The sequence below is a fragment of the Caretta caretta genome, chromosome 26 (genome assembly GCF_965140235.1).
Source record: "Caretta caretta isolate rCarCar2 chromosome 26, rCarCar1.hap1, whole genome shotgun sequence".
In the NCBI taxonomy this organism is placed as follows: Eukaryota; Metazoa; Chordata; order Testudines; family Cheloniidae; genus Caretta; species Caretta caretta.
The window spans coordinates 13,527,477-13,538,849 of record NC_134231.1 but is presented as its reverse complement, the minus strand read 5'-3'; the positions used below and the strand labels follow the sequence as shown (position 1 = coordinate 13,538,849).

The 11,373-nt window shown below is 56.3% G+C and overlaps 1 protein-coding gene across 1 annotated transcript in view; it reads right to left on the bottom strand.

Annotated features, from left to right (window-relative positions):
• PROM2 (prominin 2) overlaps positions 1 to 11,373 on the bottom strand; it is a 31,090-nt gene continuing 19,717 nt past the window's right edge. The window contains exons 15-24 of the mRNA XM_048829036.2: positions 10,878 to 11,024; positions 9,734 to 9,805; positions 9,449 to 9,541; positions 8,769 to 8,822; positions 6,253 to 6,333; positions 5,839 to 5,907; positions 4,362 to 4,451; positions 3,013 to 3,119; positions 1,664 to 1,750; positions 1 to 1,479 (exon numbers count right to left, since the gene is read on the bottom strand). Of these exons, the coding sequence (XP_048684993.2) occupies positions 1,687 to 1,750; positions 3,013 to 3,119; positions 4,362 to 4,451; positions 5,839 to 5,907; positions 6,253 to 6,333; positions 8,769 to 8,822; positions 9,449 to 9,541; positions 9,734 to 9,805; positions 10,878 to 11,024 (777 nt within the window). The 3' untranslated portion in view covers positions 1 to 1,479; positions 1,664 to 1,686. The remainder of the gene's footprint in view (positions 1,480 to 1,663; positions 1,751 to 3,012; positions 3,120 to 4,361; positions 4,452 to 5,838; positions 5,908 to 6,252; positions 6,334 to 8,768; positions 8,823 to 9,448; positions 9,542 to 9,733; positions 9,806 to 10,877; positions 11,025 to 11,373) is intronic.

The following is an 11,373-nucleotide window of genomic DNA, read 5'->3' as shown; positions in this document are numbered from 1 at the left end:
CACAGTTAGAAAAGGGGCCAGTGCTTTAATGGCATCAGCATCCTCCAGCACTGTCACCCCTTTGTACCCTAAATCCCAATGCTGAGGCGTTCCAGGATGGGTTAAAATATAACAGGACAGTGGTAGCCTGCCCTTTGGCAGAAAGAAGTCCAGAGAAGCACAAGGACCCATCTTCACCCCAGAGAGAGTCAGACCAGTTTCCTTTCGGTGCCAAGAGTTGGGGACAGAAGGGGCGATCTCCCAGCTGGGGGTCGAATTTAGACCCGTGTCCTCTCCTCTGGCAGCAGGGACCCTGCACCACCTGGAGAAGTCTCCAAAGACCCAGGTAGGTTTTCACCCAAGCAGCAGTGACAGGACGTTCTGTGAGCCTGGCGCTCCAGAGCCAGCCGGGGACAGCAGACATAGAAGCAAGAGTCCCGGCGAGAGCCCTGACCTTGGAAGCAGAGATGAGCCCAAGCTGCAAAACTGAGATCTGGATTTCACATCCCCCCTTCCCCCATCTGGTTGGATCTGTGGAGCGGAGGTTTGTGTGTGGCCCATTAGCGAGACAATGACTAGGGTGCTGGGTTCAGATCCAGATCTGGGCTTTGGCAGCACTGGGGAGTGTTTGGCTCTGGGGATCTGGTCCAGGCTCATCTCTAAGGGGACGAGCCCTGACCAGTCATCAGGTTGTATATGCATCCTCTTAACCACCAATAACCTGAACGAGTGAGAGCCCTGCATTCTGGCAGTGCTGCCTGTGGGATACACGGGCAGGGATTGTGCACGGTGGATTTAGCATTACAGCCCAGTGTGTGTGTGTTTGCAGAAGACCAGGGAGGAAGATGAGAGCCATGCAGGCTCCCTCTCAGATCCTAAGAAAAACTTGCTGGAACCATAGAGCAGCCTGAAGCTGGGAGGAAGCCGCAGACATGAATTAGCCCAGGAGGAAACATGGGCATCGGTGGGTTTTAATGGCTCCCCTTTGGGATGGCTGGAGATGTCAAACCCTGGAGAGGTGCTGCTATGCGGCACGAATTTTCCCTTCTGCCTTGCCATGCTGGCGCTGCAGGGAGTGGGGGTCAGCAGAGGGGGGTACTTGGGAGAAAGAGCTGAGGGGTGGGATATCCAATGCGGGAGTCATTGCAGGAGTCTCTTCCAGCAGCTCAGAAGTAACATGGGGAGGGCGAGGCAGAGTGGAAGGGAAGTGTCTCTGATGGGGGCGGTTCTGGCGTTGGGAGGAATCCAGGCACTTTCCCCAGGAGACCTACAAGTGAAAGGACTCCTGAGCAGTTACTGGGGAGATATGAATAGACTGGACCCCCCAGAACACCTGTGATGGAAACCTATGGGAGAACTCGGGGGCAGCTTCGACTCAGCGGGGTGGGCGACCTCCAGAAATATTCGCAACATGGCAGCTTGGTATCCACAAAGAGTCCCATGGCACTGAGGATCCCCAAGAGAAACCTTAGTTCGGGGTCCAGGAGCTCTGAAGAGGATCTGCAAAAGAGAGGTCCAAGAACGTCCATCCCCAGGTGACATCAAGGTCCAAAAGCCCACCTAGAGCTTGCCTGGGACCAGTGGTCTGGAGTTCTAGGACTCCTGGGGAGCCCCAGGACTCTCAGATTCAGGAGTCCTCCACCACAGAGATTGGAGTGCCCAAATTAATTAGTTTCCCCCTTACCTGGAGATGCCGGAGAGCTCTTCCTATAGCTTGAGAGCTGTAACGCGGGGGATGTGGAAGGGATAGGTCTCCTCTGAGGCAGTAGAGCTGCAGGTGGTGGGGAAGAAAAGGAGGGAGCTTAAGGGAGAAGCCAGTATTATCTCTGTTGTCACCTTGCAGCCAGATAAACAGCTGCCAGGCTCTGCCCCAGAGGAGGCAGCATTACTCTAGTGGGTAAAATGACTTTCTCTTTGTAGAGGACTTCAGGGGCCTTAAGAACGTACAGTAACAAGGGGCATGGGAGAATTCAGTGAGCTGAGCTTGGATAGGCCTGGGGCAGGCTGTGGTTCAGGACGGTAGTTACCCGTTTGTCCTTAATCTGCCTCTGAATTATGCACCGCAATTCCTGGATCTATCCCGTCCTCTCAGGGAACTGAGCCCTGGGCAGAAGAGCTGACAGAGCCTTGCAGCACTTAACTAACCCCTGTGTGCAATGGTGCATGGACCACACGCAGGTCCAGTGCACAGGGGTGGCATTCACCCTACGTGTACGGGGACGAGGGCCTACGGGCTCCAGGCACGTTTGAGGGGGAGCCCTCGAGGGCAGTCGGGTGGAGTGTTGGGGGGTTAACCCTTTCTGTTCTCCTGGGCCAACACTCCAGATGTGGCTGCACCTAAGAACAGGAAATAAGTGCCCTGCACTTGTGCCCCCTGCAGGCTGCATCAGGTGCTGTCACGGCATTCTGCAAACAGGCAAAGCTCTGTGTATGCACAAGAACTGTGACTCTGTGTCCAAGGATTCAAGGAGCACACAAAGGGGGACACGATCCAAGGGATAAGAGATCCACCCCCTGGATGGATCCATCCAATGGGCTTACTGGACACAGGATTGCAGGGATCAGAGATCCATCCAGTATGCCTGTAAGGCGCAGGACTGGATCAAAAGCAAATGGAACTTTATCCATCTCCCTCTTCGTTTCCTCGACCCCTGATTGTGGCCCTTGGCCTCAGTCCATCCAGCCTATAGGTAAATACCCCTCTGTATCGAAGTGCTGCTGGGCTCCTGCCGAGCATCTACATTGAGAGACACCGGAGGACCTTAGCTGGGCACGTGCCCAGGGTTGCCAATGCTGGGCCTATTGATGGGGCATTTACAGGGGTGGCTCAAATGCGGTCCCTCTAGGAGCACGTCTACACAGCAGCCAGGAGGTGTGATTCCCAGCTGTACCCGTATGTCTCCTCCAGCTGGGAACAACACCTGCCAGCTGCTGTTCGGTGCATTCCCCCTTCCTGTGGGTCCCTTGCTGTCCTGGCATGGGGAGGACACGGGTGGAGCACAGGGCCCAGCACCCGCAGCGTCTGCCACTTACATTAGCCGGTTCCTGATGGGGCGGAAGTGCTTGGTAAGTTTGATGGCGAAGATGATGCTGGGGATGAGGAATAAGGTGCAACAGCCCAAGCTGAACCAGAAGGCGTTCTGGAAGGACACAACAAACACCCTGATCGGCTCCATTGGGCGGGGCATGGGGGGGAGAGAGCAAAACCCCACCCCGGGGGGGAACCAGCCCCTCGGTTACTCTGGATACAGACGGAAGCAGGTTGGACAGAGAGCCTCTAACCCTTTGCTCAAGGGACAATTTCTGGGCCTGATGAAGGCAATGGAAGTTTGGTCACTGCCCTGATGCCATTAGCTTCTGGCCTGCAGTCGCCACCTTACTCCATAGAGGGGCTGTAAGAGGCATGCCCTGTGGGGTCCTAACTCAGAGGGATTCACTGGCTGGTAGTAGGGAGCCTATGACACACAGTGGAACAGCTCCGAGACCATCCAGCAGAGGGCAGTGGCATGCATGTGCTCACACACACACACACAGTAGCCAGTGCATGCCAATATTTATCGTTTCCTAGGTCCGTCCGTAGACGGTCCCCCTCCTGCTGCCAGATCAGGGAACTGGGAAATCCTGCCATGCAATGAATCTTTGGAAGCCCTTCTCCCCACCCTGCTGAGGAGAGTACCCTGGGCGGTACATAAACACCCCCAGGCTGGCTGCTTTTGTCTGGCACTGGTCTATCTCAGCCAAGGCTGCATCTTCCCCTGGGCAACTTAGGCTGCTCAGACAAGATTAGACAGCCTCATTTATCCCCTCTCTGCATCTGTTGTCTCTGGCAGCACCACGACTGGGCAATGAGATAGAGGGAGATGGGGTCACAGGAGACAGGGTGGGGTGGAGGGGCTGATTTCAATTACTAACAGCTGCGGAGGACACAGTGTGAGAGGTCAGTCAGGGTGGCGCCCGCGTCCTCTGACATCAACAGGAGCGGATCTGGCTTATGCCAGGACCGAGATAGTCGCAGCAAGGACCGCGCTGGCCCCCGGGCTGCATCTCATTTTCTGTTCCATTCACATCCCTTTGGTGGAAGCAGCGTGGCCTAGTGGATCGGGCGCTGGATTAGGTATTGGGAGACCCTCAGTGACCTTGGGCAACCCACTGTCTGTGCCTCAGTCTCCCCTCCCACCCCATGTCTATTTAGACTGTGAGCTCTAGGGACAGGGACTGTCTTACTATGTACCTGTGCAGTCCTTTGCACAGTGAGGCCCCAATTTCATGGCCCCAATTTCATGCCCACTCAACCCTGGCCAGGAACAGATTCCTCGGGGCAGGGAGGAATGGGGTCTAAGCCCAAGGCAGCAGCAGGGAGTGGCAGGTCCCACTGTCCTTACCCAGGGCTCGGCGATGCGGTCGCACAGGATCACCCGGCCGTTATCCAGCGCCGTGGCGAGGGGCTGGCAGGAAGCCACGTCCTCAGTCAGCTAGAACAAAAGAGGAGACAGCGAGTTATCCAGGCAGTGACCTGGGTGGAGGATGACAGTCACCAACCCAGTTGTGCTCAGATACCCAACCAGCTGGTCTTTGCCGGCCAGCTCTGATGCACTCTCGGGGCTCGGTTCTCCGCAGAGCTGGGCATGGCAGGTGCTGCGCTGGCCGTGACAATGGGAGCCAAGCCCTTGACAGGGCTCACTCACGTTCACAGTTGGCATCCATCACCCTAATCTCCGAGCACCCCACAAGGACCTGGAGGTCCATCCCCATGGTGGCAGGTGTTCTGTGGGGAATCAGTGGAGGGGGCACTGGAGTGGGACACAATTTCCAGCTCTGCCACTACTGTGCTAAGTGATCTCAAGGCAAGTCATTTTGTTCCCCGTGCCTCGGTTTCCCCTGCTGTAATGGGGGGCAAAGACATGGACGTCGTTTGTAAAATGCTTTGAGACCTATGGCTAAAAAGTACTGGGAAAGAGGTCGGGATTGTTATCTCTATTTCAAATCAGGGGAAACCGAGGCACAGAGCGACAACAAGCAGCTTGTTCACGGTCACACAGGGCCAGGAATTGAACCCACGCTGCAGGCCAGCCCTTTAACCACAAGAACATCCCATGGGGTACTTGCATAGCCGCCCCACTCGGTTACATGCTGCCCTGTAGCATTGGAGGGGGCTTCAAAATAAAAATGCCTTCGGGGAGATCATTCTCCAAGCCTGTCACTTCGACCATAACGCCCTTTGCCGGCTCCTTCTCTATTGTACCGAACATCAGATACTTGTCTTCACTGTCCAGGACCTTTGTGACCGATCTCCGTCCTATCACCTCTCATTCAGTATTGAAAGGTCGACTCCCGCCGCCTACGGGTCACGATCCCACCCACCACTGCCCACTCATTACATTTCAAACAAGCCCCTTCCTGCTTTCTCCCGCACTGCCCCTCACTCTGGGCAGGCGCTCCCTGGATTCATCCACAAAACTCACTCACTAGCCTCCTTCAACCTCTCCTTTGCCTTGATGCCTACAAGAAACTTGACACCGGTTAGGCTGAGACCCCAGCTGCCTGCCTCCATCTGCTGTCTCTTGTCTTACGGCAGGGCTGCACTGAATTCTTCCCCCGAACTCGCTGCCGCCTCCCGGGGACATGGATTACTGGGGAACGCCTCCCATCACTGCAGTAAGTGTCTACACTGAGTGCAGCTGCAGTGTTTTGAAGATACAGCCTTAGATTGTCACCACTTTGCTCTGTGTCTGTACAGCACTGAACGCAATGGGCTCCTGGTCTGGGACTGGGGCTCCAACCCGCAATGGTAATACAAATAAATCACAACAGCAGCAACCCTTGCTCTAACGGGGCTCCTCTGCGGACGTTGGCACCTACCGTGCGTCTCACCCAGTTCAGGTACTGCGAGAAATAGCCCAGTTCTTTCCTTGTGAAGCAGCTGATCTCCTGCAGGAACAGAAGGCAGCCTGAAGGACACACATTGACTCCCAAAGGGCTGGTGAGGAAATCAGGGCCCCAGGGCGCAGCCTGGCCCAGAGTAGGCTCACACAGGCTTTGGGTTTCCTGGCTGGATCTCCAGCTACCCAGGATCTGCCCCATTGTAGGTCATGCTGCCTCTCTCGGTTTGAAGTCCCAGATGCCCCAGCAAGCATTGGGTTTGTAGGCAGGGCCCATGGAGCTGCTTACGGAGTCGTCCCCCTCCCCCTATGCAGCCATCTCTGCGGTTTCCTCCAGCTGATTGCTGCACCCCAGCCCAGCATGCTGCAGGGCTAAGGTCCCCTCCTCACTCACGTGTTTCAGGAGCCGCTGCACCTGCCCCGGGAGCATGGTCTCGACCAGGGCGATCTCGGCCATCGTCCGTTTCAAGAGGGGCTGGTGGGAGAAAGGGGGTGGGGAGGAGAGAGGCACCTTAGAGGGCACTGGAGAGCTGAATGGTGCTAGGAATCATGGGGAGGGAGGGAGATTGACCTCTGAGGTGGGGAATTCTGGGAGCGTAGTTTCTAATTAAGGATGGAGAGGTAGGATTATCATGCAGCAGCATGAGCATTAACTTGCTGATCCTCACACCAGCCACGGGAAAGAGGTAAATGTCACTATCCTCACGTAACAGGTGGGGAAACTGAGGCACGGAGTGGGGGTAGGGGGGTAGGGTGGGACCTAGGACACAGGAATTCCTGGCTTCTGACACCAAGCTCAGACTGATACATCACACGTAGCTAGGAATGTATCTAGGTTCTTCTATGGCACCAGGTATCTCCCTGGTATCTGAGCACCTCCCAGTGTTTATAAAGTGTGCCCGGAAGCCACTGGGCAGGGTGTGACACTCGTCCTCTTCTGTGTGTCAGCCACGGGGGTTCGTGGCTACAGAAAAGCCTGACTTTTGAATTTGGGTTGGGGGTTACGGGGCAGGCCTTGGCTTGATTTTTGGTGTTGCTCAAGGTGGTGCTCGCAGAGATCTCTTTAGCTCTCTCTTCCGCAAGCAGCAGGGATGGGACTATCTCCAGTCTTTGGTTGGGAAGGGGCCACACTGGTCATAGAAATGGGTTTTGCATCTAGCTTTGGAGGCCCTAGTGAGGGTCTGTGCTGTTGATCTCTTTCAGGATTTCCATCTCAGAAGCTCCCTCTTCCTGCACAAGGCGGTCTCACCCTGGAGGTTGAACAGATCTGTCGTGGGAGGTCAGGATCAGATAGGGTGAGATGGTCCCTCAGGCCAGTCCCAGGGTTGTCTTGGAAGGGGAAGCTTTGAGTTTGATCTGGTCTCCAAGGGGAAGCCAATGAGGTGCTGGGCTCTGGCCGATCTGTGCTGCTGGGGAGATGGGCTGACAGACGTCTCTTTCTGGCAGCCTGGGCACCGCAATGTGGATTTGCCGTGGAGGCTGGGAGGCAGTGAGCACTGTGGGGAATTGATTGAAGGTGGATGGTTCTTTCTTTCGTCATTATACAACAAAATTAGCTGGCTCCTCCTGTGGCTGCTGGGGGTTAACCCCATGAAATGCCCACCTGACCCGAGCCACCCTCTGAGCGACACAGGAGCTGCGGACAAGCAGCCATCAGGATGGAGAATCCGCTTTACTCTCCTGTCGTTGCGGTGACCCCGGTAGGGTGAGACCATTTGGCTATCCCATCCCTGCTGGGTTCCTTGCACCTTCTACTGATGCAGCTGGTGCTGGCCACTGCTGGAGATGGGAGTCTGGGCGGGATGGACCTTGGGTGTGACTGGCTTCGTATACCTAAGCAGAATTACTATTACTGAGCCTTGATTGATAGGTCAGGGCTGGGGAGCAATGTGTGGGTGTAGCCCAGGACTGAATAAACCCTGAGGGATGAAATGCACTGGTAGCCTTATTGGTACCTGGATATTAGAGAGAAAAAGTGGGGCAGCTGATATCTTTTATTGGACCGACGTCTGTTGGTGAGAGAGACAAGCCTTTGAGCTACACGGAGCTCTTCCTCAGGTAGGACTGCGTGGCTCGAAAGCTCGTCTCTCTCACCAACAGACATCGGTCCAATAACAGATGTGACCTCACCCACCTTGTCCCTGAGGGAGGGGGTTTTCTAAAGTACCTAAATGACTTGGGAGCCCAACTCAAGGGACTGAAGTCTCTCCATTCCCCAGAAGGGGGTGGTCCCTGGCAGTCGGGGCGGGGAGCAGGGTAGAGGGCAAACCCGGCTTAGGTGAACAGAGAGAATAGAAGGCAAATGTCCTTCTCTCCAAGGGCTCAGATTGAGGGAGGTTCGTGGAATAAGGAGCCACACACACACTCACGGGAAGGGGACACACAGAGAGGAAGAGCGTGTCCTGACCAAGGGTGGGTCACCTCACAAGAGCGGGGTCCCTTCAGATCAGGGTGGGAGTCAATGCAGGAAGCCATCTGAGAATGAATGACCCCGGGGACTGAATTCCCCTCTCGCCCCAAGAAAAGGAGTGGGGGGTCCCTGCAGGTCAGGGTCGGGCCCTGGATGATGTCCGTGAAAGCGTCTGTGGGGTGTTTCGTGCACACACCCAGACTGTTGTGTTGCCCCTCTGAAGGTGCCTTACCTTTGCGCCAGGGGGTTGGGAGCTCCTGGCCATGAAGCCATCTCTTGCTTGCTCCCCATCTCCCTACAGCAGTGGTAAAGTCCCTGGGCTCCGCTGGGAATGGAGCCCCAAGGCCTTGTTCCTTATGGTCACTACAGGGCCGGGCAGGGTGTTTTGTGCCTGTAACTCCCAGGACCTGGGACCACCACTGCCCACTCCCTTCATGTGGGATCATTCCCCCTCCCAGTGGCCTTTCCATCAGATGGACGGTCTCCCCCGGCAACCGTACCTGGAGGTGGGGTGCCATGGCGGACAAGAACTGTACGCTCTCATTCAGCTTCACCTGCAAGGCAAAGGGAGGCTCAGATGCATCCCCTCTACTTCAAGGGAGGGCGGGGGGTGGCAGCCTGATGCCCAACGGCCTCAGAGGGCGGACAGGAGGAGAACAGCCATCCCTCCCCACCTCCCACCCATAGGCCTCAGCCCTGGCCCTGCCCCGGGGGGTTTGCTTTTCATGGCCATTCCCAATGTGAGCTCTCAGCGGTGGCTGCCCGGTCGCATGCACAGGTTTTGCTTCACCTGCCCGGGAAGAACTGGACCAACTCCAGCAGCCCACTGGGCGCAGCTGGCATATGCTCCCCCCACTCCCCCAGCCACTTTTCACTCACTGCTTCCACCCCTACTCCCTTCCACAATGTGGGATCCAGGAATCTTCCCTCCACCTTTCCCCTATGCCGGCTAGTCTGGGATTCACGCCCCTAGGGGTCTGTCATACAGCCCCCAGTCCCCGCCCCGCAAATGACACACCCCCATGGAGGCTTCCCGTGATGCCCTGCGCCCTTCCCACGCATCATGCCACCAGGGCTAGGCCTGAGCCATGGCCCCTGCTCCCCAAAGCTCCTAAGCCAAGGATGGGGTCCGGCCCTGGCCCGGCCTGGAGGTGACCGCTGCTCAGTCCATCACACTCACCACAAGGGCCTCCTGGGTGAGCACGGTGGCGTTCTGGATTTTCCACAGGGCCTGGGACTCATTGGCCAGCCGTCCTGCTATTGTGATGTTGTTCTGTGGGGGACACCAGAGTCACTGATGGCTTTTCTGGTCAGCTGGGAACCACAGGAGCCCTATGGGGGGGCTGGGAACCACAGGAGCCCTATGGGTGGCATCGCTGGCAGCAGGAGGCAAAGCACATGCATCTCCCCTCCCTGCCCCTGGGGATCACTCCTTCCTTTTCCTCCAGGTCGCCTCTGCGCTCACCTGAATTTTTCGGAGGCCCTCGAGGTCCCTGGCTAGGTCTTCCAGGCTCGTCCTCACCACAGGGTTCTGCATCTGGAGAAAGGAGCCAGCCGCATGAACAGCCCCATGTCAGCCAAGGGTCCCAAAGTGCGGGACACACTTTATGAACACTCCCTGAGCACCAGCAATAAGCCTCCGGCCTGCACGTTACCCCACAAACCATCGACGGGGCCCTGATTTCAGCTACAGCCGTGCCGCCCCACAGGCTTCAACGCTCAGAGGTAACCTGGGGCAGAACGTGGGCTGAGGGCACAAGGATCCCTTCCCTCACCCTTCCCTTTACAATGAACCACCAAGAGGGAGTGTTTTCAGGTGGTTAAAGTCAGGGAGTGGGGGGTTCAGGACTCCTGGGTTCTATTCCCAGCTGTGCAACTGACTCCCTGTGAGATCTAGGCAACTCTGTCTAGCTATTTATATGGCCCCCATCACAATCATTAATGGACTTTACCCTCCCAAAGGGCCCTGTAAGGTAGCGAGGGATTATTACCACTTTACAGATGGAAAGCTGACGCATGGGGCAGATTATGTGATTTACCCAGAGGAGTCTGTGGTTGACCAAGGACTTGAACTGTGGTCTCCCGAGCCCCCAGTCCAATGCCTTAATCCCCTACCCAATATGCCGCCTCTGTATGCCTCAGTTTCCCCATCGGTAAAGCTGGGGAGAAGACTATTTCTCTAGCTCACACAAGGTGCTCAGAGTCTGTCCGAGAGAGTGGGAGCAAGGAAGGATAGGAAGACAGGATGGGGTTGGGGTGTCTGCCTGGGTGTAATTGCCACTGTGAGGCAGAAGGGAGCCAGCTGGAGAACAGGCAAAGGGAGTGGGCGCATATTGACAAGCCTTATCCAGGAGTGGGATGGGCTCAAAGGCAGTGGAAACAGGCAGGGGATCTGTACACAGGGCAGATGCCTCCATCAGGATAAGGGGAGGGTTGGGAGTGGACCCAGGATCTGCAAGCATGAGAGCCAGGCTGGAGCAGCACAATCAGCCAGCCTCATTTCCCAGACACCACGGGAAGAAGGGCTGCTGTGGAGGATGCAAACCGAGAGGGCAACCCCCTGTTTGATGTCACCGCACTGGCTGCAGCTTTGCTCCGGCACTCCTCACCTCGGCTTGGAACGTGGGGTAGTCCAGCTGGTCGATCCCGCTCTGCTGGAAGGTTTCCAGGTCCCGTCTCCCAGCCCCGTCGAGGAAGTGGATTTCTTCAAATTGGAGGTTGAAGTTGTTGAGACGCTTCTGGAAGTCTCTAGTGTACTGAGGGCAAGGCAGGGCCATGACCGTGAGCCCCATGGGTGCTGGTCCTGGCTAGGGCCCTGACCCACAGCGCAGGGAAGTCCTGGGGAGCCTTTCCATTGATTCCTGATTTGGATCCAGCCCTAGTTCCTTATAGACTGGGTGACCCTGCTCCTACCTAGCAGCACAAAACCAGTCAGCCCAGAAGAGCTAGATCTATGGAACGGCCTCCAAACCAGTCAACCCAGTAAAGACAAATCAGATGCCCCCCAAACCAGTTAACCCAGTAAAGGCAAATTGGTGTGTCCCATCCTAGTGCTATAAAAGCAGGACAGCGCAACATTAGAACCTGTATGGTGCTTCACCCAGC